At 36.8% G+C, this 24,930-nt stretch overlaps 5 protein-coding genes across 14 annotated transcripts in view; 3 read left to right on the top strand and 2 right to left on the bottom strand.

Annotated features, from left to right (window-relative positions):
* Nucleotides 1-906: 906 nt before the first annotated feature.
* On the bottom strand, nt 907-7,622 carry LOC6644091 (eukaryotic translation initiation factor 4E-binding protein Mextli). 6 transcript variants are annotated; one of them, XM_015178031.3, is made up of 9 exons: nt 5,530-6,146; nt 5,119-5,464; nt 4,958-5,029; nt 4,687-4,747; nt 4,289-4,614; nt 4,149-4,222; nt 3,650-4,064; nt 3,461-3,579; nt 907-1,770 (listed from the first exon to the last, which is right to left on the bottom strand). In XM_015178031.3, exons 1-9 carry the CDS (start codon nt 5,929-5,931, stop codon nt 1,657-1,659), a joined length of 1,929 nt encoding a protein of 642 aa, XP_015033517.1. In that variant the 5' UTR covers nt 5,932-6,146; the 3' UTR covers nt 907-1,656. The 6 variants fall into 6 exon arrangements, with proteins under 6 accessions (XP_015033517.1, XP_002066628.1, XP_046866573.1 ...); XM_002066592.4 differs by having other exon boundaries at nt 4,149-4,614; XM_047010614.1 differs by lacking the exon at nt 907-1,770 and having other exon boundaries at nt 1,902-3,579.
* Nucleotides 7,623-7,738: 116 nt separating this feature from the next.
* Nucleotides 7,739-9,524, top strand: LOC6644090 (trithorax group protein osa). Its single transcript, XM_002066591.3, has one exon. The coding sequence runs from the start codon at nt 7,844-7,846 to the stop codon at nt 9,377-9,379; it is 1,536 nt and encodes a 511-aa protein (XP_002066627.1). The 5' UTR covers nt 7,739-7,843; the 3' UTR covers nt 9,380-9,524.
* Nucleotides 9,525-9,679: 155 nt separating this feature from the next.
* Nucleotides 9,680-10,722, bottom strand: LOC6644089 (28S ribosomal protein S2, mitochondrial). The gene is made up of 2 exons (XM_002066590.4): nt 10,631-10,722; nt 9,680-10,568 (listed from the first exon to the last, which is right to left on the bottom strand). The coding sequence occupies exons 1-2, from the start codon at nt 10,653-10,655 to the stop codon at nt 9,766-9,768; spliced, it is 828 nt and encodes a 275-aa protein (XP_002066626.1). The 5' UTR covers nt 10,656-10,722; the 3' UTR covers nt 9,680-9,765.
* A 262-nt stretch (nt 10,723-10,984) lies between these two features.
* LOC6644088 (vacuolar fusion protein MON1 homolog A) lies at nt 10,985-13,086 on the top strand. The gene is made up of 3 exons (XM_002066589.4): nt 10,985-11,698; nt 11,768-11,919; nt 11,981-13,086. Exons 1-3 carry the CDS (start codon nt 11,067-11,069, stop codon nt 12,820-12,822), a joined length of 1,626 nt encoding a protein of 541 aa, XP_002066625.1. The 5' UTR covers nt 10,985-11,066; the 3' UTR covers nt 12,823-13,086.
* Nucleotides 13,087-14,662: 1,576 nt separating this feature from the next.
* Nucleotides 14,663-24,930, top strand: part of LOC6644014 (probable G-protein coupled receptor 158) — a 37,882-nt gene continuing 27,614 nt past the window's right edge. For all 5 annotated transcript variants that reach the window (XM_023176597.2, XM_023176596.2, XM_023176595.2 and 2 more), the window contains exons 1-2: nt 14,663-14,763; nt 17,138-17,296. The gene's annotated coding sequence lies outside the window, so the exon portion shown is untranslated. The remainder of the gene's footprint in view (nt 14,764-17,137; nt 17,297-24,930) is intronic.

Raw genomic sequence — 24,930 nt, 5'->3', positions numbered from 1 at the left:
ATATCGAGTCAATCTAACCATGTCCGTGCGTTTTTTATACCCTTGCAAAAAGAGTATATTAATTTTGGTCAGAAGTGTGCAACGCATAGAAGGATGCATCTCCGACCATATAAAGTATACATATATATTCTCGATCAGAACGACGAGACGAGTTCAAATAGCGACAAGATAAATTCCTTAAATCTGAACCGATATTAATAAAACCAATCGACGCAAAATTGCCCACCATTGCCGTCGAGACCACATTCCGATTTTAGGATTGTGTTTAGCATAACAATTTTTTATTTTTTCGTAATTATTCTAAATAATTTAGTATTTAAATTATGGTTTCTTTCAATGACATTTTTTTTTTAAAGGGTCCACATAACAGTCTTCCATTTAGGAATACGCCCCTGGCAGTTTTGCTGCTCTTTTCCCCCTTTTAAAAGCGATATTTAATAAAAAATAATAAAAATCACTATTTCGAAAGTTCAAGGTTTCTAGTTTCAAACTTACAATGTGTTAATACCTTCCTTAATCTTCTTAAACACTGATGCAAATAATCGACTTAGCCTGGATAATCAGCATATGTTGGAAATATTTCAGTCAATAACAAGTTTAGTCCTTTTATTGTATTTAAACTTTTTCGATTTTATTATTTTACCATTCACAAATAAATTTCTCATAAGATTTTCAATCTCGATTCCGTTTTTATTTTCACATATTTGATATATTACAAAATAAATTAAATAAATAAACTAAAACATAAACAGAAATTCAATTTTTATCAATTTTGGTTCGTTAAATGTGTTCTTTTGATTTTTCTTTTTGGGATGTGGGGAGAGGGTTTTTTTTTTTATAAATTTTTGCTAAAAAAGACTAGAGCAAGAAATTAATACAAAGTTTGAAAATAACAAAAACAGAAAATGATGATTTATAAAACATATTTATATGTATATATAAACTAATACAATTATTTGTTGACATTGTGAGAATTTGTTTAATTTGTTGTTGCCTTTCGTTTTTGGTTAAGTGTGAGAAGAAGAAGTGAAAGAGGAATAGAGTGATAATGAAATTGGTAAAGTCGTCCTCTATTGAGTTAATAGAAAAATGCATAGAAGCCTTTTTAAAGTAAAGGCCGCTTCGAGCAAATTTAATGATGATTGTGTTTTTTGTTTTTTTTCATATATCGTTGGAACTAAAGCTAAGAGCATCGTAAAAAGCTGCAATAGATTTTCGTTGACAATTGCTAAATGTTAGTCGATGTGTTTTATATATATGTATATGTTTTTGTTTTCCTTTTTAAACGAGATTGTTCCGAAATTAGCTTTGGCGCCAAACTTTTCAAACGTTTTGAAATTGGCCAACCAAAAACTCGCTCAATCTTTGAATCAGAAATTATTTGTCTAGCGCGGGAGGAGTTCGGTGATTTAAAATTGGCATTATGCCTCGAAATGCCGAAAGATTTCATATATGAAAAATTGTTTTAACCCGATAAAATCTTTTTGGTCGTTTTTTACTATTATAAAATGTAAGAAAAGGGTATAGTTTAGTATAGTTTTGTTTGTTGATTTAATTGTTTTATGTTGGCTCTGGAAACTTTTAACCATTGTCAAACTGGTCATTGAAGAGCTACATGAATTGTTTGGTTCTATGTTTAGATTTGTTCTTTGTTGGTTATTCATCCAAGTTTTCAGCATCGTCGGCGGCCACAATATTTCGTTTGGTGGCGCTTTTGATGCTGGCCAAATATTTATCGGCATCAAAACGTTGACTCTCATCCTGCAGATCCTGTGGGAAGCAAACAAATAAAAACGTTGTCAGTAACATATTGAGAAAAATATTGCTAGAGCTCTATAAAATGTGAGTCGTGGCTTACCTTATACCAAAAACAATTGTTAACAATGAAAAGTTTTTACAAATGTGTACAATTAGCCGTTTTTATTAGGTGCGTGCTGGTCAGTGAGATTGGTATTGGGATAATGGTAGTATGAGCTTGGTGATATGTGAGATAACCAAAATGCTTTTAGGACTTTGTTTTTTACTTTTTTCTTATTATTATTATTTATCGAGTATCTATGTGGATGGGATGGGAGAAAACAAAGGCTTATAATTAGTTTTGTTACATTAGCCCGTCTTAAAGTCATATTAAACATTAATTACATTTCTGGTTAATCACATTTCCATTTGTAATATTAATAGCAATGTCATGTAGGCATTCGAATAGATTATTAGAAAGTAAGAAAACCATCGAATAGTTTTCAGAATAAAAAAGGTAGATGAAATTCTTTAAAAATATGACGTTATTACAAATCGCAACAACTGCGTCAGTATGTTTTTTTGATGATGAGCGTTTTCGATTGTTAGTGATATATAATATATGTATGTTTTATATGTAAATGAGTTTCTTATCGTTTGTTTCTTTGTCGTCTTTTTTCTTTCGTTTAAGTCTAGCGAACACTAAATCTGTTTCACAGCCAAAACACAGATTCTGAATTAATTTTGTTGGTGTTACATTTGTAAATGTCGTGTGTGTGTGTGTGTTGTTGGTGTCTAAGACATACTCTAAAAATATCGACAAAAACTAAAAAGTATATATATTGTTATATATGAATATAAATTCTACAAACTTCTGTTGTATTGATTGATTTCATATCAGTAATTAACGAGTTTCTTAATATTTGGTAAGTTGCAAAAAAGGAACATAAACTTATTCAGTAAAATTAATGGAACTAAAAAAGAGATCATTCGTGTTTTCAAATTAAACGAACAAATTTCGTTTATAAAAAGAACCTTAATTACAAGTTCGATTGTTATTTAACTCTTGGTTGCATTGCATTTCTTTGCCATGATCATAAAACTCATCATTTTCGCAATATCGTTGAAATACATTTTTCACTTGACGGCAGCCAACGCCAGTTTTAATCGGGCCCGTTGTGGCTGCCGACTCCATGGCATTTGTTATAATTTGTAATTGCTTATTATATAAATTGCGATCAGATAAAGCTGTTGCCGAATTGGACTTGATCGCAAAGTTATAGCCACCGAAAATGCTGTTGCCATGCCCAGCATTACGACGCATATCACGATCTCGATCACGATTTTCGCGGTCATAGGTGATGATCTTGCGATCATTTGTATTATCGATTGTGACCGTGATATATTTTGATTGCTTGTTAGTTACATAATTTTCAATGGGATCACGATCTCGTTCACGAGTTTCGCGCTCATATGTGGTGATCTTGCGATCTTGATTTGTGTTATCCACTGTGACAGTGATTAAATCTGATTGTTTGTTAGTTACAGAATTTACAACGGGAGAAGCAGATGATAGTAATGTGGTAGAGGTTGTTATAGTAGTATCGCTAGCAGTGGTTGCTTTAGCTGATGATGAGCTATTATTGGGTGCTTGGGTGTTGGTTGTGAAGATGTCTTTATTTTCAGCATTGCCAGCCGTTGTTGATTCAGTTTGCTGATTTACCTTATTCCGTATAATCGATGGGTGAGTTTCTATTATTTTCTGCCAATCATCGGGCAATCCCCAAGCATGTGGACTCTTCGAGTAATAGATCAAGTGTTCAATATCATAAGAGATGCGTGCTGCACAGAGAAAAATTAACGAAAACATCAATGAGATTCGCTTTAAGTCACTGAAATGTAAATAGCTTACATGCACTTGTCTTAAAAGCACCACCAGATCGATCCTCTTGCTCCTGTTTTTCACGTGCTGCCTTGATTTCGGGTGTAGACTCCTTGCGTGAGAAGTGGCTGCGGCGCGAACGAGCCAGACCGTTTTGAGAGCTAGAAACTGAATTATTTGTTCCTCCCTCGGTAAAAACTTCATCGTCTCCATCCACATTATTGTTATTGTTAATTGAAGAAGCAGAATAGTTAAGACCTATGCCACTGTCGGCCAATGGCAGTGGATTGCCCATCATAAATTGTGGTGGGCCAGATCCGGGTAATGGCGTGGATGGTGTTGTCACTGGACTCACTAAGGAAGTGCCATCAAAGGCAGCTCCAGCCTCAATGGAAGCCAAAAACTCCGAGCTACTGAAGTAATCATCCAAAACAAGCTTGGCCACCTACAGAAATTAAGAAATAATATTGGATAAAAAACAAACTCCGGATAGGATTGCTCGTTTGTTTTTATGTCCTCTAGTACTTACCCTAACTAGCTCACAGCAATCACCGGTTATCTTAATCAGATGCTGACCCACATTCACTGTGAATTTGTATTCACCTACGGAAGCATCGTTTGTGGAATATGAGTGCATTAAAAGCTGTTGATTTGGGCGCAAAACTTTACCAGCTGCCGTTGCCTGGGCTTGGGCTTGGGCCTGAGCTTGCGCTTGTGCGGCTTGCACGGCGGCAACCTGTTGCTGGTGATGCTGAGACATTTGCTGCACTGCAGCTGAAGCAGTCATAAAATTCTGAGCCGAATTGAAGCTTAAACGATTTGCGAGATTGCTGCCAGAGCCGGCTCCAGGTGTTCGTGGCTGAACAACGTCATCCGAATTGGATGAGTTCAATGATGAGCAAGAGCCGCCACCGCCGCCAGCAGCAGGGACTGGTTCCAAACGCACTGGCGAGGCATTCCGACGAATGGTATCTTCCATCAGTTGCTTGGCATAGCTGCAATAAAGGCGGAAAGGTTTAGGTTTAGAAATTAAACAACAAAATCTTATTTTATTTAACTATACTTACTTAATTTTATCTTCAGCAGGTCCAGTAATTTGTACAAGACGTTCCTTGGCGCCAGGATTCACTGTGCATTCAAATAAGATGATTATTAAAATATATTTTATACAAGAAAGTTAACTTATAGCAAAAAAAAGTTATATATACAAAAAGCAATAAAATGATAAGGCGATCGAAATGAACGAAAAATGCATTGAACCAATTAGTCGATTTGAACAGATTAAGCGTGCAAAAAAAGCATGAACGTGATTATTTAAGCCAACATCTTTGGTTTTACCTCTTTGGAACGATATTATTGTTTCGCTAAGTTCCTCAATCATGTGTACACGTCGGCCTTTAATGCCCATAACTGAATATGCAAATATTTTGATTTATTATAAGATTTGCATGGAATATAACAATAGTATTTTTTTTTTTTTGCGTTTATAGCCTTTTTACCTTTGCCCGAATCGGCATTACGTATAACCACCTCATCCTTGCAATAGGTTTTTCCAGGAATTTTAGTTGGCTTGGGAAATTTTCCTGAATTGCGTATGACTTCACCTGGTGGCAGCAACATATGCTGCTGATTTGGTGAGCCAACGGCAGCAATGGCCGCTGCCTGGACAGCGGCAGCATTGAAAGCAGCCGCTGCAGCTGCAACGGCGGCGGCGGCAGCTCCACTTGAAGCACCAACTGGGACACTATTTCCTCCGCCACCGCCGCCGACATTAAATGTGGGGGAGGTGCTAAGAAAACCGCCCTGCTGACCGCCTGCATCATGTGAATATGCTTCAGAGGGTATCTGGGGGGCAAAAGAAATTACAGGTAAGCTATCTGCAATGAAGGAAACTTAAGACACATTCTTACCTCTACATTTGAGACCTGCTGCTTGGCTTTGTAGTAGGCAATTGTATCGTTATCTTCCCAGCTTTTGGCACGTAATTCAATCAATTCCAGCAACTTGAGACGGGTCATTATGTTCAGACGTTCGTCCTGCGAAGCGTTGCGAAACACAACGAATGCCCGATCCAAAGTATCCTTGGACACTGCCTCCAACTGAGGTCCATGAACACGTAGATTATGTAATAGCAATGTTATTGACTCGGTGGTTGTATTGCACGATTGCAGTCCAACTGTGACATTATCTATCAACTGAATCAACTCCTCGATCACCATGTAGCTGTTCTTCAACGACGATCTTGACTGAGACTTTAACGGACGCGGTGTCTCAATGGTTTTAACAACGCGTCCCAGATGTGCGTGTGCCATGGTAAAGCGATGTGCTACAATGTGGTCGGAGTGAAGTTATTCCTGGGAATTATTATAATGTGGTCTGGTCTGTATGCTTTTGATTTGGTTCGATGGATGATGTCTGCTGATTATGATGATATCGAAAGTTCTTTGTTCGTTCGTTAAGAAATTTGTTGGAAAGTAAAATACGTTTGCGGAAATAAATCGTAGAAGCGTTTTTTCTGCACCTCCCCCTGAAAATACAAAAGATAGATAAATAAAATATTAGTTTCTTTGAATCACCAATTTTAGATTATTTTGGATAATAATTGATCGAAAACGTTTATAGTCATAACTTCTCTATCTTAATACCAATTGTTTCTAAATTTGGCGATGATTGATAAACAGACAAATGGAATATGCCTTCATACAAGCGGATGTTGATTAAGAATATAATATGGACTAATAAATCAAACAATCACTGAAATCTGCTCTGAAATGTGATTAACTTTTGCACTTAGAAGCTGATTGCGGCAATGCATCTTTTTCAACCAAATTGAAACAGTTTGTTGGCCTAGTCAGTATTGGATTTGGTCGGGAAACCCTATGTCAAATGGCCTAGTTTGTGTTTGCATTTGGTTGTCTTTGTTCTTATTGTTGTTGTTGCTTAGCAATCTCGTTACTTTCTGGTTGTTCCATCAAATTGCGACTCAACTTTTGACTTGGCCTAGGGTTTCGAAATGCTTTTTTTGTTGGCCTTAATGATGTTCAACAACTTGCGATAAGAAGCGCGGAGAGCAGCGACTGTTGGGTCTGATAAAATAAGATTTATCTATTAGTTTAGTGATTTTTAAACTCAACGATACTATGTATAAGTTAGTGCCTCATAGATAGTGTATGTATGAATGTGTACATAAATTTGTTGTCTGTATTTGTATGAATCATAATAAGCAATAATTGCTCAAATCGTTTTGCATAAATGGAGGCACTAAACAATTAATAAAAGTCGTGCGTGGCAAATAGTTGAGCTTCTTGAGCTTCTTTTTCTCTTATTGTTGTTGACTTCTCCAGATCATTTTGATTTTTCCTTTATATATGTAGAATTTACACAATTATTACAACAGTGGAAGCAAAGGCGGCAGCGGCTGAGGTAACCAGCAGCAGATACAACAATTTATATCTTCTTGGCCACTTATTGAATTTGAATCATATGTCGAGAATAGCAACAACAAATATTAAAGTTCTGCTGCTGTCGCCTGTCGCTGCACGCAGCGCTGCCAGTGTCAACGTCTCTGCCTCCTTTTCACCATCTCTCTTTCTCTCTCTCTCACTCAATCTTTAACTTTGGGATTTGGGCGTATAGCTTCGCCCATTCATAGTTACTGTTATTTATTTATATGGCCGTTAAAACTGTTTCTTGATATTCTTAAGAGTTCGCGCTTCTTCGCTGCATCTATCACAGAATTCTAATTGATTTGTGTGGCAAAACTTAAGTAATATTTTAGATTGTCGCAAACTACGCGTTGATTTTTTTTTACATTTACAGATCGTTGCTTCACTGAATACTGATTCGACACACTAGTAAGAATAATTCGTTAAGTGTTTATGCAGATCTAATGCACTTGAGATTTGCAAATAAATGATAAAATCCGTTTATTTGTTCAAAAAGCTTACCAATAAAAAAGAAAAGGCAAAACTGAGAAATGAATTCCTCAGTGTTGTGAAATTTTTGATTTCTTCTGTGCTGACGATAGACTATTATCGATTGAAGTCCCATAAGGTATTAGTTATCGGAGCAAAACACTGACAGTTATTGATAGATAAACCAACACGTCGATAACTTATCACTGTTAAAATTGCTCGCGAATGATTCGTTTATGCTCGGACTGTTAAATTAGTGGAAAAAAATAAAATATACAAAATTTTGTCGAAAAATATAAACCGGGGCTAAATGTCGGAAAATTCGCCTGCAAAAGCTGAAAATGGAGGAGGAGATGAAGAAAAAGAAGCCGTGAAGCCGACTCCGAGTGGCACTTTGAAGATGTCATTTGCAGATTGGAAGAAATGCAAGGAAGCCTTAAACCCGGATACCTCGGAAAAGGGTCAGCAGGGGACTTCAAAGGGAGAAGGCAGAGGCGGTGGACGGAAAAATCAGCAGAGAAATGACAGAAACAATTCTGGTGGAAACTCGGGAGGTAGTGGGAATTCGAGGAATCATCATCAGGATAGGAATACATTTCATCAACCCTTATGTAGACCTCCACCAATGCCAATTCAATTGCTATCTATGAACATAGGAGGCGGATTTGGTGGAAATTTTGGACCACAATGCGGCCCTCCCATGATGCCGCCAATGAACATGGGCATGGGCATGGGCCCAGGCCCTGGACATGGACATGGACATGGACCTGGTCCTAATTCCGGGCGAAGGCAACGCAATCAGAATCATCGACCATTACAGCCACCACCGTTTTGGGAGGATATGATGTCGCCACAACATCGTCCGCCTCCCATACAGCCTCCAATGCCGAAATGTCCAAGTCTCTGGAATCTAGTACCCAAGGACAAGGATAAGCAGAGAAGTCCCAATGATAAGTATAAACCAAAAAATAAAAATAACACCAAGAAGATCAATAACGATGCTAAGCTTATGCCACCTCCACCACCGCCACCACCTCCTCAGTCATCATCCTGTTCAGGTGGCGGGGGCGATAATTCATCAGTCAGCTCCTCTAATGGTGGTCAACCAGCACAGAAAAAGAAAAAAGCTGGTGGAACTTTCGTACAAGTCAATGGTCAGTGGGTCCAAAAGCCAGAAGCCCCTTTGCCATTAGAGGAGGCTCCTCCTGGCACCAAAGAGGAACGTCAACGTCAGTGGAAGGAATATCGCCAGGCAATGAAACCATTTAAGAATCGGGAGTTCCATAATTGGAAGCGGACGGTGCAGCGGCTAAGCAAAATTCCACGAGATCAGCTGGATGAGCAGCAATTGGAACGTCTTCAAAAAGCTGAAGAATACATTGGAGCCCACAGGGCCATGTTGACAATTAAGCATGCAGAGCGTTGGGTTCAACAGGGATCGGGAAGTGAGAACAGTGACGCCGTTGGACAACAGGGACAAGTCTATGTACGACGACCAGCCAATTCGTCGTCTTTTTGGGATCAGCAAAAACAGGGTTCGCATGGATTTCAGCGTGCTGCGCCAGCGAAGAAGCAATTTTTCGGCACTGGTCGTGCTATTAAGGGTTCAATTGGTAGCGGCAATATTTTGGATTCTCCATTGGTTACGCCACCTATTGGCCAATATAATCAGAGCTCAAATTACTTTGGACTGGAGGCTGGCGCGGGATCAACAAGTGTGGGTGCAGATGGAGCGGCCATGGATGCTGGTGCTGGCACTAGTCGTGCTTCCGGCGGCTTAGCCTCATCATTCTATAGCAACTACAGTTCCAATTTTGTCAAAGGCGATACATTACTGCCGCCCTAGGATAGTTCTCAGACAAATTCGGTTGCCTGGAGCGAAAGTTACACTTAGTTTTTAATATTTTCTTATAATTTAATTAATTAATTAATTACATAACTAATGATCACGGTAAATAAATAAAAATAGGGCACGAGTATCTGCCGCACTAAATTATAACAATATATAAAAATGCAAATACTTGTCTTTCATGGGATACTTTTGGTGATCATGTAGTAGAAAGAAATAATTGGAACAGATTATTTCTATAGGATCGAAATACTGAGACCTTGAGTTTTCGAGAGAATAAGAAATCAAATTTAAAACTTTTTCGTTACTAAAACTGTTTGATAATTGTATTTTTCAATATGTTAACATTTAACAAAAGTATCCAATATATTTCAAGCTAAAATCTATTTGGTTTTGCGCTGACGACGAGTGGCCAGCAACTTCTCCTCCAAAGGCGGGAGGCCCAATAATTCACGACGCTTCCGTTTTCCCCGCAAGATGGCTTCTTTGAATAGGTTGCAATATAGTTCTACTGCTGCGGGCGAATCGTCATTTCCAGGCACTGGATAGGTGATCAAATTGGGATTACAATTGCTATCCACAATACCCACAGTCGGAATGGCCATTTTGGCGGCATCCCTAACAGCTGTATGCTGGCTCAGGACATTGTTTTGTGTATTTAGGAAAATGCAGAGATCTGGCAACCGTGTAACTGCATCGAACTGCACATTGGCGTTGGTGAAGATGCCGCCTCGCCAGAAGCGTGTGTGCGAGAATTCGCCAGCCTCCAAAGCCTTTTGCTCTACCAAATGCGAGTTGAGCGCGTTGCGATTAAAGAACAATATGATACCGTCCCGGAAAGCTATGTGAGCCACAAAGTTAAGGGCATCGCGAAGGTGTGCAGCTGTCTTGTCTAAATCAAATATTAGATGTCCCAACCGATTGCCATACAAATACGGACGCATTCGGTCATCGAGAGAACCCTCCTTGTGGCCATAGTGTACCCGTGCATTAAACAAGTCACGCACAGTGAAAAGATTGTGAACATTGAAGTAATCGGGATGCTTTAGAATCTTTTGCTCAATCACTGCTATGTCTTCTGGTTCTGAATCCGCTGTGACTGCAGGTTCAGCTTCACTTTCGACTCGGGCTGCATGTGTGGTTTGAAACCGTCGCTGCACTCCACACAATTGACTTAATCGGGGCACTGTAATAGAAAGAAACATGGATTAAATATCACTTTTATTTAGGTTTTCGTTATTAACTTACGGGAAATGAACGATTTTCTCAACATTTTGCAGGCGGCTCGTGTTTTCGTAACCTGTAACCACAGCTGTTGATAAACAGTGTTGGTAATCGAAGCAAAATGAACATCAATATCCAGTGCGATGGTACAGTGGGCCTGATTACAATATTTTCAAAAAGTCAACAGTTTAATATTAAATTAATTCAATCATATGGATCAACTTAAATGGATTAATGCACTACCGAGACAACATTTTACGAAACTTTTATTATTGATTTCTTTTTGTTTAAAGCATATCTTTCAAGTTGAAAGATTGATGCTGCTATCAGCTGTTAAAAGTGGTTGGTGTTGGACAACGACTAAAAATTATCAGAACTTGCTAATTGAGTTGTTTGGTTTTCTTTTTGGTTTGTTTTTTTGCAATGGTTTCACTTTTACAACGAATATAACTCTTGCACCATGGAAATTGAACAGACTTCAGTAAGTGTGGCCACTTCTGATACAAATTCCACCTCAGAGTATCTGGATGCCGAAGGTGAATCCGAGGAGATTCATAGTAGCGAAAATGAAACCTTTTACCCAGAGGAGGCGGATCGTGGTGATAATGAAGCTGAGCAGCAGCAACATAGTATTATATTAGAATTGCGAGACGAACTGGGCACAAGGCCCCAAGGAGTTACTCCGGAACCAGCAGATAGCAACAAGGAATTGGCTGCCTCAGTAGAATCACTGGCATTGAGCAGCTCTACGAGTGCCAAGACTGAGGATAGTCAAAGTGTCCACCAGATGCATCTAGATGACGATCAGCATGATTATCAGCACGACAGCGTCTGGCGTGGCCAAAAGAAGCATATATTCATATTAAGCGAAGCAGGCAAACCTATTTATTCCCTACACGGCAACGAGGATAAATTGGTGACACTTTTTGGGGTTATCCAAGCACTGGTTAGTTTCGTTCAATTGGGCCAAGACGCCATTACCTCAATACACGCGGGGGGCATTAAATTTGCCTTCATGCAAAGGAATTCTTTAATTCTCGTGGCAGCTACAAGAACCAATATGAGTGTTCAGCAAATGCAACTGCAACTGAGGTAAGTAGTCGTGCAATTTACCTTATTCTTATCTAATTGATAATTTGATATCCTTCTATTTATTATTAGCGATGTGTACAATCAAATCCTTTCAACTCTGACCTACTCTCACATGAACAAAATCTTTGAAAAACGCAAGAACTTTGATTTGCGACGTCTTCTCTCTGGCAGTGAGCGACTCATTTTTAATTTGTTAGCCAATGATAGTAGTAATGCTAGGGGTAAGTAGTTACAGACATAAAGCAAGTACATTTCAATTATTTTCCCTTCTCTTTCTTGCAGTGTCAAATAATATTTTCACATTTCTCACCAATTCCATTAGAGTCTTTCCTCTGACGACTGCCGTAAGGTCTCAGATAGTGTCGGCCATTCAGAGTAACTGCTCAAAAATCAAAAATCTGGTCTTTGCCGTACTGATAGCCCAGAATAAATTGATTGCTTTGGTGCGCATGAAGAAATATTCGATACATCCTGCCGATTTACGTTTAATATTCAATTTAATTGAATGCTCCGAGTCCTTTAAAACATCAGAGAACTGGACTCCAATCTGTTTACCCAAATTCGATATGAATGGCTATTTGCATGCTCATGTCTCATATTTATCTGATGATTGCCAGGCCTGTCTCTTGCTCCTATCGGTGGATCGTGATGCCTTCTTCACTTTATCGGAGGCCAAGGCCAAAATAACAGAGAAACTGCGAAAAAATAATTGCCTAAAAGCCATCGATGATGAGCTGAAGCAGCCTTTTAACGCAAAACTCTATCAACAAGTTTTAGGAGTGCCCGAACTAAGGCATTTCCTTTATAAACCCAAAAACACCGCTCAGCTGTTATGTCCCATGCTCAGGCATCCATACAAGGCCATAACAGAGTTTGAACGTCTTGAGGCCATCTATTGCAGTCTTCTGCATCGAATCCATAACAATTGGAGACCGCTTAAACTCATTTATGAGGTGAAGGAACAGGAAGTAGTTCTCGCTTGGGCCACTGGCACCTATGAGCTTTACGCTGTATTTGAGCCAGTCGTTGACAAGGCCACCGTGATTAAATATGTGGATAAACTGATTAAATGGATTGAAAAGGAGTACGATGTCTACTTTATACGAAATCATGCAACATTCTGAGCCGCATTTAAGAATTTCTTGAAATAATTATTGTGAGATGTGTAACTATTTTTACAAAACCTGCTTACTGTTTCATACAACCTTTGAACGATTGATCATATAATGCTTTAATAATGATTTTTGTTATTGTTTTCAAGTTGTCCCTATCACAGCTTTTATATACAGATATAAATACTAAATGACTTAACCTTATCTATACCAGAAATACTTACACATGTACAATTGTAATTTAATGAATTTAAGTAAAACTCTTTAAAAACAATAGAGAATTCATTTTTTCAATATGATTGCATTGCATTGGAAGGTTTGTAAATATTATTATAACAAAATTTTGCAATTAAACTTGGTTTAACTCATGGCACTCGGAACAATATGGATAGAACGACTTTATAAGCGGAATAAGCGATCAAGAATATAGTTTCAAATGATTAACTTTAATGAATAAATTTGCATATCATTCAATTTAAAGGTTTTCTAAGTTATTAATTAAAATAACAACTATATAGTAAAAGTTGTAACTACTTTGCTGAACAAAAAAGGCCATACCTACTTAGAACTATTAAGTAATAGGAGTCGAGAAAAACGTTGTTAGTACAAAAGAAGTCACCCGATGTTGTTTGGACTTAATTTTTTGTTTTTTATAAAAAACTTGTATTCTGTTTTTAAATTATGTTTATTTAAACATTGAGAAATTTATTGGTCAAATAAACATAAGTTTTTTTTATTTAGAAAAAAATGAGAGCCAAACAACATCGGATGACTTCTTTTGGCCCGGATGACTTCTTTTGCGCCACCTTGTATTATGACTATTACTCATTCACATGAATTTACTCAAAAATCGTTTTCTTTAGGGACAGTTTGAAAAATATATTGTGTATAACTTTTCTGGAGGCTTGTTAAAAAAATTATGCAACCCGATTTTTCCCCACCTTTGTCACAAATTATCAAATGTGTTTGACACATCCATCCGCACCACGCCATATCACAATTTAAAACTGGGAGAACATTAAAACGATTTCAAGTTTTTATATTCTATGAAAATTTGCGTTTTTTTTAATCCACACATTAAATTTATTGGGAATAATGGAATAATGTTTAATCATAAATTAACTGTTAAGAATAATTAGTGTTTTATTGAACTTTAATGAATAAATCATTAATCAACCATTGGCAATATGCAAAACTCGATGGTTTTATCCTATTTCGGGTCCTCCGAATCGAACTGCATCATTAGCTTTTTAAGTTATCATGATGGTTTCATACAACATTTTTTGCGGAAGTTTTCCATTTTACGGAAGTTTTTCATTTAACAAAGCGTTAAGGAATCATTAAGAAGTTGTCACGAATCATACCCCAATCTTAAATTGCATACTCAGTTATTAATCATTAATCAATTAAAATCATTAAAAAATTGAGTATCCAATAGAAGAAATACCTAAAGCCTGATAACTTTTTGACTCTACATTTTGGATGTCATAAGAGACTTCAATTTGGCTAACTGTATTGTAAAAGTAATCTAACAATTAAGATGACGTCGATTTAAATCAACAAAAAATATTTAAAACTAGTAAAAGAAATTTTAATTACAGATCGAAATAATAGTATTTATTAGATCGACTGATATCATTAATTAGATTTCATTGTAGGTCCTTGATCGTTTGTATTCAACAGTTTCTTATGCTCAACATGTTGTGCGCAATAAAGATAGATAGAGAGAGAGAGAGAAAGAGAGTCATCCCTTACTCTTGTCGCTAAACTTTTTGGAGAGAAAAAGCTTTTGTTAACATCCTGGCATAAGAGAAGGTTTCGGTTTTGCCTCAGTTGAGTACAGGATATAGGCGTGAGCGGTATGCACCCTTATACACGATTTACGGCGTACAAAGCAAAAAAAAGTTAAAATATAAAGAAACAAATAGAAAAAGTGTGCGGTACCAAGAAAATGTAATATATCTACACATCCATCCAAAGACCCAGAAATTACAAAATAAAAAAAAAAAATAGGAATAGCTTGCAAGTGTGTATTTAATAAAATGCCAGAATTTTACCAAAAGTTATGAAATTGGCCTAAAGAGAGTATGAAGGAAGTGAACGATTTCGTTGGTGTCATTTTTTTCGGGTGCTAAATGCTCTTCGTGTAGCTGACTTTTTTTTTGCGCGCTTTAGGCTCTTGCGGCGTTATTAATACACGTCCTGTAGAAACGCACACACACACACACAGACACATAGCCATATATATATATATATATAAGTATATACGAGACAGAGACAGGAAGAGAGAACGAACGAGAGAGGTTGAGTCGGAGGCTAAATATGTATTTATCCTTAGTCTACTGCCGGCACTGCTCAACACTAACTAAGTATGTGTTATTGTGCGTGTATGTGTAAATGTGTGTGTGCGAGTCCTGACTTGGCGTCCGTCCCGCTTCGTTAGTTTTGCGCGCGTGTTTGCCGCTCATTCTTCCCCCCCTAGTGCTTTGATCTAGTGTCTAAATCATTTAATTTATTACTAAATATACATACATACATACATACATACATATGCATGTTTGTATTTTCGTTGGGCATTCTTTCGTTTCATTTCATTTTCTTAGGTTTGCGTTCAACGTATTTACCGTTAATTTGTCGTTTGCCTTTTAAGCCAAATTCAGACTTGTGATTATCAAGGAGCGACAGCAGCAGCAGCAACAACAAAAAATTCTCCGCCTCTGTCATTGTTTTACCTTTCACCCACACACTAACACACAAGTACACGCATACCCTCATACAGTCAGTCTCATAAATATTTGTAAATAAAAAAGAGGAAATACATTTTTTACAATCTCGACAAATTTATTTCAAATTGAGAACGTTTTTAGCTAGTTTTGTCTGTGAAATCGTATGGCATTTTTCTATATTCATGTATGTATATATTACTTGAATTCTTGGCCCTTGATTCCGTATCTAGTTTTTATCATTCCCAAAAATGAAAGAATACTTATATATCGCAAAAATCATGATTTACTTTACGTTTTTGACTATATCTTGGCAATGGAAAGCAATTTTTCAGATCTTTCCAATTCCAAATAAAGAGTTCTTTGTTTTTTAAATGCACCTAGCGGCGAATACTTATAAGACTGACTGTACATACTCCTGTGCACAGGAACAGGCAAACACACACACACACGAGGCAAGGCCACAGCATGCCTTTTTGTGTATCCTAGAGTTATTTTGAAAGCCTGAAACTGAAGCGCGCGTGTTTTGCGGCAGCAACGAAAAAGCAGACGTAAAAGAAGCAGAAGGAAGCAAACGAAACGAACAAACGAAGGAAGAACACCAAAAAAAAAAGCCGAAAAAAAACAACAAAAACGATGGTGCATATAAAAGAAGTGTAGAAATTCTATTTTTGTGTTGAACAAAAAGTTTGCCAGCCCAAAGTTTGCGGTGTTTATGGCTTTTCGGTTAACTGTCTATGTGTGTCTGTGTGTGTGTTTGTGTGTGTGTGATGGCGTGAGTTTCTAATAAAGTTTCAAACTGAAAGGCAAATTGGTGAATTTTTAATGATTGCCGAAGAAGAAGACAACCAAATATTACCCATCATATTCCCCACATCTAAATACTAAAAATAACCGTTAAATTCAGTTTTTCAACAGACTTTTTAAAATTGACCATTGCCGACTTTGGAAATTCATTTTCATAAGAATTTCACAGGGTAACAGTAAAGCTAATCATTAAATTTTTGGTCTTAATTTCATTTAAGTCTTCATTTCGCTCTTCTAGCAGCTGTCTAATTCACAAAATGTCAATTGTTTGACATACATACGACGCCATTTGCAAAAGTTATGACATCTTTCGATAGGGTAATTCATTTTAAACCATTTCGATATGTCAAATTTCAGTTTAATAGTTGCATTTTGTTTTTTTTTTTTTTTTACATAAAAACAAAAAAGGAATTAACGATTTCGCAATTTGAATGTGAATTTAATAGTATTCTAAATACATAACATAATAAAAACAAAAAATCTCAAAGGCCAAACTAAAAGTTGAATAATAACCCAAAACATACACAAATTTCAAAAGTTAAAAATATAAGATAATTTGAAAGTTATGAAAACAAGTAATCAAAACTAAAGAAATGTAAATTGAAAAAGTATTTAACAAATTTAATTTATAATTTTTAACTAAATTTAACATTCCACATGCAACTATTTAAAATAAAAACCCAAAACAGTGAATAACTTAACTCAAGTTTTTTTGGGGGTTTGTGAGGCAAAGTAACAAACTTTAACCGGAAATTTTCGTATTAATTTTATTTACGCGCTCATAAAAATTTGCATAGAAACCGAACCCGACACCGACACCAAAACACCGAAAGATAGAAGGAGAAGAAAACAGCAAATAGGAGCAACAAGGACAACAAGGAACCAAATGGAATCAAAACCATGAAAAAGGCGTAACTAAACTGCTGTGCTCCAACCCAGGCTATATACAACTTTAGGTTAGTGAGTATGCTTGCCCGATATTATCTTTATAACCGACTTTAGCCTTATTGCAATAAATGGGAAAAAATTCTGCTCTTTCTCTCTCTTGAGCTCATTTTTATTTGCTGCGTTTGTTTATCCTTTTTGCCTTCTGTGTTTTTTCTTCTTTCATTTTTTTTGTCGCTGTATCCTGATCAAATAGGCATCATTTGGCCTGGAAGCAAACTCAACAAAAATGAAAGAAAAGGAGCACGGAGAAAGCAAAAAAAAAAGGTCACATCCCGGCCATAGCAATTTAAACGACAGACAGTTGATGACTGTGTTGACATGAGATGGAATCCGGCAATGGTATCCTCTCTCTCACTCCCTCTCTGGTGCGCTTTAGCGCTCACCCTTGCTATCTAGTATTAACTCTATTCATCTCCCTCTTTCCCTCTTTTTCTCGGTTTCGCTAGCAGTTATCCCTGCTGCTGTCCTTGGTATATTAACCCTATTTTTGGCATCAATTAATGACTCTCTGAGAGTCGAAGCATAAAAGCAGTTTTTAATGAAATTCAAAATTTCAATATCCTCTCGAGTTGTGCCAGATTGATAACCACTTTTGGATAATCGTTTGTCTCTTTTTATAAAATTTGCTCAGTGAATACAAAAAATTAACTAAAGGTGATTTTAATTCGATATCAGAACTAACTGACCTACATAGAAAGGACTCGCTGGGCATTTACTTTGCGTTTACTTCTTGGGTTTGGTGGCTTTCGTTGCCTATTTATAGGCGCTGACCACGATGAAAATTGAAAAAATAAATTATGAGTAGGTAATAATTTTTATTCTTGTTGTGTATATTTGCTTTTCGCCGATGACTGACTGACTGACTGACCAACGGGTCGGTCGGTATGTAATAATGAAAAGGAATCGTCATCGTTGGCATGTGGTTGCCTGTTCTGACCAGGCTAGTACCGGCTCGTTTAACCCCACGTTCTGTTCCGGATCCGTTGTCGGTACAACCATCGCACAACCATTACGGATATTGTGGAGAATTTATTGAATTTTTATTGGATTTCTTTTTGACGCCCACACGGACACCTACTTAAGCCCTACCGCCAATGCCGCCCATCATCATCATCATCGCCATCATCACCATCATCGGCAGCTCCTTCTTTGGCTGCTGTGTACACTCGCTGGCACTAGGCGTGGCATAATTCATTATGTTGACTCACTTATGTACATATGGACATATATACATACATACATATATGTATGTATACCCACCCAACCAACACCCTGACGAGGGATGACAAGCCGCGTGCTTTGCATATTAATATGCATTCCTATGTTGCCTCAATTTATGATTTAAAGAGCTTTCAAATCTTCTACACGAAAAATAACCAAACAAATTTAAATGGAAATTATCACGCAGCAGAGATCAAAACCTTGTCGACATGGTAACCCCACCAATTGGCTTTAAATTGGGTCCAGCTTACCTGGTGATAAACCCAAGCATTAATTTTTCATTTTTTTTTTATTTTTTGCTATATGAGAAAATGTTGTATGTTTTAAATGAAAAACCACCCCATGAAACAAGGGGAATACATGGCTACAAAGATTTAGAGGGAAAATTATTGAGGATGATAAATTCAAGTTGACCCAACAGTTGGAAAAAGTGTCCTAAAAAGTGGCCTATGATACACGATTTGGTTTGTGGCTAGCTAAAAAGCGAGGAAAGTTAAGTAAATTAAGTAAGTAAATTGAGGAATTTTTCTTCTTATAATTTCCCTCATCCTCCTTGTAAGATCAGTTGAAACTGGAAATAGTTTGTTAAGAGATAAAGTTGCCTCTTAGAATCAAAACACTGCTTCAAGTATGTCAAAATTATGAAGAACTCTTTCAAACACTTCGACTTTTGAATATTTTGAAATTTTAGTTGTTTGATCAGGTTTTAATTACTTAGATTGATACTCTACACTGCCTGTACTCGGAAACTTTAGTCTGCTTTGTTCGACTGTCTGACATGAACATGTCGTTTGTACTTGTTAGTTTGAACCCAGTCGGAATGTAGTTGATTTTTTATGACTACTTACTTAATGATCACTGATTAACGATTCCAGTTCCATACATTTCGCGATTAAAACGTAGCTTACTTTTCTTAGCTACTTTTCTCAGTCATTCTTCCTAAAACAGAGATTACAGTATGTACAAACATTATAAACACCCTCTCTATACTTTATAAAGAAGTGAACATCAAAGTTATTCATTACAAAACTGTTTACTATTCAGAAAAAGTAGACTACATTATGATTTATTACTTTTAAACTAAAATATCACTTATTATTCTAATTATTACTGTTTTTTAACAGTAACTTTTTAGTAGGCAGTCTAGAAATCGCTTGCTCAGAACATACAAAAGTTATTTCAATACCACATCGCATTAAAAGTTATTTCAAACCCACATCGCATTAAAATCACTTATAATTTTGTATTTTTTTTTAATGTATTGTAGACATAAAGAGCTTGTCTTTGACAATTTGCGCCATTAGGCCATGTATAAGCTCAATGGTAGAACGGCTACAATCACGTGTAGCCTTGGATATTTTATCCTGCGAACGTTTCTCATTAACATCGGTGCCTAAAAAGTTTTCACTTTGCTCCAACTTTTTAGATAGAACCATAATTTGGCCAGTAGTGTACTCGGTGTTGGTTAAAAGGCCTGAACTGCCCAATGTGTTTACCCAATACTTGTTCCACAGGGAATCGAGCAGCTTGCGATCCAGAGCTGATTTGAAATAACTAATTTCCAGCGGGTAGTACTGCTTGCAGTGAACTAAATTGCATTTAGTAAGCCATTAACCCAGATTCTCCCATACTAAACTCGAGCTAATTGAGGACTTAAGTTAGTCAAATAGATCTCAATCCGTGCTTAAAATATTGTCACTTATATTTTCACCAATGGCTTACAATTTCACTACCGCTAAAGCAGGGGCATTTTCTTTAATACTGATTACATCCTTTCGATATTCCCGATAGAGAAAGGGAGTTTTCACGATGCAGGCTTAGAATATTGGCGATAGAGCGGCTTCATCAGTGCTTGCCAGTGGAGAATCGAAAAACTTACGCAAATCATTGGGCTGCGATGTTGAGACTTGATTTAATTTGAAATGACATTTGTTCATACTCGTAGTAGTAGTAAGTAGTTTATATAAAAAGCATAGCAGATATCTTCAAGTTTTAATTAAAATCTGTCACAGAAACATTGAAAGGAAGTTAGGCACAAAAAAAAAAAACACAAGCAAATTCCAAGCTGTGTCATTAGAACTTGAAAATGTATATAAACGTTATTGATAGTTTCGTAAACTTGAAGTACAACTTCGAAATTTGCAACTAATTTTTTACAGTTGGAAGTTTTGGAAAAGTTGTAACCAAAACATTATTCTGCTGTCGCCTGGATGCTGCAGGCTTCAAGAATGGGGGATGGTGTCTTGCCACCCAATTGCCACCGCGTTTGGGTTCCCTTTGCTTTCGATGTCCTTGCCTCAGCCGCTTGTCTACGCAAACGTTTAATATTCACGCTTGAGCGATTTTCAGCGTATGGGGGCGCTGTGGGTGATGGGGAGTGGGAGAGGGTGAGATGGAGACGGAGATGGAGCGGGAAGAGAGTAAAATGTGTGAACTGTTTGACGCTTATCTATGCCTTTGCTGTTGACCAAAATTTTATTGCCTGTTTCCAGGCCAAACGTTTTCTGTTTCTGCTCAAGTGAACAGAACTCAGACCTCGATCCCCTTGAAGGCGCCCTTGTGCCTTCATAATTCCATCTCTTATATCCTTCTTCTTTGTGCAATGTTATATAACATGAGGTTAAGTTTTGGGTCCTGGGCCATTAGCAATTAGCCACCGCCCTAGATCCGGTGCTAGCAAGACGGAAGGAAGGATGACTGAATGAATGAATGAATGAGTGAGTGAATGACTAGCTGGCTGACGGAACAAATGAATGAATGGGATGGATGAACCGAGAAAGCAAAGCAAAGTTCATTACTTAGAGACGTAATGATATTAATCATACGCCATGTTGTGCGCTAATGAAGGACACTGAGACGACAAGAATTTCGTAGATGTAGATATACTGTTAGTCGTGCTCGCCTGCAGCAAGCAGCAGGCAGTTGCCCTCTCCATCCTTACATTCATCCATCCATCCATCCGTCCATCCGTCTATATAGACGCTCAGAACAAGCATTTTAAGCACTTTAAATGCAATTTGAAATTACTTGCGAAATTGCGCTTGTTTACATAGCCTGGACAACATTGGCCCCGTCCCCATCTCTCTGTGTGTGTATGTGTGTTCCTGTTCCTGTCTCTGTCTCTGTCCAAGACCAGGACATGCTTGCTTTCCTGCCTTGCCCACCTCCCTGCAATTGTAATTCCTCTTTCAGTCCTTAGACTTCGTTCGTGATTTACCAGTGAAACGTTGCAAACTATCATTCAACTTTTATGCGAACATTTTCTATCTGTCCATTCGGTCCGTCTCCAAGTCTCTGTGAATTTTTTTTTGTATGTGTGTGTTTGGAGGGACAAGTAGACATAGAGAGCAAAAAAAGAAGATTGGTATATAAAGTACGAGAACCAGTTGTAACCAGACCTTAGCCAATACACTGTGATTTTAGTTTTAAAATGCAAGTTTGCACAAATATCGTAAAACTTTATCCTTTTATGGTTATTCCTTTATTTCAAACTATAGTAGGCTGTCAAAATTTTTGTTTTTATGTGAAATTCTCGTATAAAGTTATCCATTTCATTGTTACATCTTTAAGTTTTCGATTCAAGAGATATAAATTATACGCTGGAATCTCATATTCTTTAATAAGGTACGAATCTTGAGTTTTTTTTAAAGGTTTAAATTAATTATAACTTGGATAAAATTTGTGAATCAAATAAAGAAAAGTAAATGTATATAATTATATATATCGAACCGAGGAAGTTTGTGTAAGTTTGTCTCTGCCATTTACAAATGATTCATAGAAAACATTTATTAGATTTAAAGGTTAACTATAATAACTATCCGGCTCAGAAAATATGCAGTTTTCCCTACATACGAAAATTCGTGTCTTTGTTTAATATTCTTGGAAATCCTTTCACAAATTCATTACAAGTACATTTAGCTTTCACGCTTGGTGTACGTTTATCTCTGCCATTATAAGTAGTTCACGGAAAAACTATAAACTTAAGCTATAGATTATACAGTCTGAAGCTTAAATATCTACAGTAACTAACTGATTTGAAATAAGTTAAAATAATAATCATTTTAGGAAATGCCCTTATCGTTTAATAAATGTACTACAATCTATAATTTGTAAAATTTTGATATGGTTACATTTATTATTTTGAAAATATTTTATATAAGTTACTTACAAAATGTTTCTATCGGAGTTTTATGAAATGTCGATTACATCAGATATTACAAAATATGGCTAATGAGAATCAAAGAGGTTCGGTACAGACTGCAAACATGTAATTTTATTCTTTAGTTTCCTTTACTTTCTTTCCTTACCATAAACTTTTTACTTTAATTCGTTTTACGACTAAAGTTTTGGATTTGAATCATAAACATTTTGGTTAACTTATGTTGCAACATAAATGCCCTTTTAATTCTTTTCGGTAGACTATTATGGTGACTTTATTGCACTGTTGTACCACTGTGCAGCCAGTCAGGCTAGTCAGGGGCCAAGTCGTTAGACCAGTTTCGGTTCTGTTCAGCTTCAGGGCCTGCCCAGCCATCAACGGAAGTGCTCGTCGCCATTTTTAGTGCACTTCTTAAAAGTGCGCACATTTCCGTTTGGCATCAATGATTCGCCCACGTCCTGACTTGGCCACTCTTCCACTCTATGCGTCCCCCCACTCGTCCCCAACCACAGTTCCAGTTCCAGTCAGTCCTCGAGCAGCAATCTCTGACAGTTTTTGCCTGTCTCATGACGTTGTCTGCTGGCTGGTTGGCCTGGTGGCCAACTGGCATTCGTTTTTCTTGTCTTTCCATTTCATTTTTTGTTTTCTTTTTGTTGCTTTTGCTGCTCGTTTCTATTTCTTTCTTTTTTATGTTCTCTGTTTTTGCCTTTGGCTGTTTGTTTGTTTGGCTTCAGTTTTGCTGCTGATTTTAATTTTGGTAAAAGTTGTCACATTTGATTTTTAGCAATTGTTTGGTTTTATGTCTGTCTCTCCCCGTTATCCGTTGTCTTTACTTTGGCTTTACTTACTTTTTTTATGGCCCTTTTTTATGTTGTGTTCGGCTTTATGTTGCCTAGGACTGAGAAATTGAAGTTTTCCCTCCGTCTCTCCATCGAAGGTTCCGGATCCGAAGGCATCGGAGGGGTAGCAATTTCTGTGGTTGTGCCTGTTGCATGCCTGGGACAAATGAAGTGAGTTATCCTTGTACATCCCAACTAAAAGTGATTGAAGAGTTTTACCCATTTCTCGCCGATTGCTTAGCTGAATTTAAGAAATTGTATTTCTTAAGTTAATTCAAGGAAAATTTTCAACCAGCCCAGATTGTCAGATATGTCACGAACCATTTCAACTTTTTCTTAGAATCCTTTTGATTTATCTCTTACGTCTTTGCTGTTAAAAATGAAAATAATTTAAGCATTTCCACGAATTTTTTCACGATTTTCCATAGAATTCTACATTAAAAAGCATCTCATAGAATTTGTTGCCAAATTCAATTTCCAGATACAGGATTGGGAAAAAGGTTGCCAATAGATACTCATTGATATGGAATTGCTTAATCTTAAATTACTTACAAATAATTTGATAATTTTTATCTAAATTACTAGTAAAATTATAATTAAATCACACTGTGTGACAGCATTTTTTCTTCTTGTGTCACTTATTATCAAATTTGTGGTAAAACTAAGAAAAATTGTATATCATCAAGACGTCCCTAAATATCCTACAAGTCGCAAAAGTCCTTTTTGTAAAGTTTAAAGTTATAAATTGCCCATAACTTGAGAATAGCAAATAATAATTATACTCATATTTGGTTCTTTTAAATTTTGACAGTATGGTTTGCATTTTGTTGGCAAAGTTAAATTAATAGAAAAATTAAGAGTTTAAGTTTAAGATTTAAAAAAAAATCAAGCCCAATTTAAGCTTTATGTTACAGGCAACAATCTAGTTTTTTCAAATAACTTTTTTGCTCAATACGTTTAAGGAAAATCTTATTGTTTGAGTTCGCTTCTAAACGTTTATTGACCCTATGGTAATCTTTGGCAAACGAAATACCAATTGGAAAATATATAAGAAAGAGTGCATCTCTGTGGGCAGGTTCCTCAAATGGGCCACACGATTTTTATATTTTGTGATCCAAGCCATCTCAGGGGCTTGGCTTTTGTCCACGCTGTGTAAATTCTTATTAAACTTTTATTCATTGGTATATTATCGAGAGAAACATTAAATATTTACATATGTATGTGGGGTTTTATTTACGAGTTAATTATAGTCTAGGGGGTTTATATGAAAATACGACTTAATTGATATTACAAGATATAGAATGATAATCGACATTTGGCTCAGTTCGACTTAGGCGTCCGGCTATGACGCTTCGACTTCTCGCGCCCGACTTTAAGTGTCCGACTTTGATACACGACTTTTAGCACCCGTCTATGATACTCG

This window comes from Drosophila willistoni (genome assembly GCF_018902025.1).
Source record: "Drosophila willistoni isolate 14030-0811.24 chromosome 2R unlocalized genomic scaffold, UCI_dwil_1.1 Seg167, whole genome shotgun sequence".
NCBI lineage: Eukaryota > Metazoa > Arthropoda > Insecta > Diptera > Drosophilidae > Drosophila > Drosophila willistoni.
The sequence above is the reverse complement of the archived record's forward strand: the minus strand, read 5'-3'. Positions and strand labels throughout refer to the sequence as shown.

What these genes read in the sequence shown, in the direction of transcription:
- LOC6644091 (XM_047010613.1), bottom strand. Translation starts at nt 5,931, where the DNA reads ATGGCACACGCACATCTGGGACGCGTTGTTAAAACCATTGAGACACCG. An exon ending in AATAATATCGTTCCAAAGAG is followed by an intron (nt 4,748 to 4,957) that starts GTAAAACCAAAG and finishes TTGAATGCACAG; the next exon opens with TGAATCCTGGCGCCAAGGAA. An exon ending in TGCTTTTAAGACAAGTGCAT is followed by an intron (nt 3,580 to 3,649) that starts GTAAGCTATTTA and finishes TTCTCTGTGCAG; the next exon opens with CACGCATCTCTTATGATATT.
- LOC6644090 (XM_002066591.3), top strand. Translation starts at nt 7,844, where the DNA reads ATGTCGGAAAATTCGCCTGCAAAAGCTGAAAATGGAGGAGGAGATGAA.
- LOC6644089 (XM_002066590.4), bottom strand. Translation starts at nt 10,655, where the DNA reads ATGTTGAGAAAATCGTTCATTTCCC. An exon ending in GAGAAAATCGTTCATTTCCC is followed by an intron (nt 10,569 to 10,630) that starts GTAAGTTAATAA and finishes TTTCTATTACAG; the next exon opens with TGCCCCGATTAAGTCAATTG.
- LOC6644088 (XM_002066589.4), top strand. Translation starts at nt 11,067, where the DNA reads ATGGAAATTGAACAGACTTCAGTAAGTGTGGCCACTTCTGATACAAAT. An exon ending in CAAATGCAACTGCAACTGAG is followed by an intron (nt 11,699 to 11,767) that starts GTAAGTAGTCGT and finishes ATTTATTATTAG; the next exon opens with CGATGTGTACAATCAAATCC. An exon ending in TGATAGTAGTAATGCTAGGG is followed by an intron (nt 11,920 to 11,980) that starts GTAAGTAGTTAC and finishes TCTTTCTTGCAG; the next exon opens with TGTCAAATAATATTTTCACA.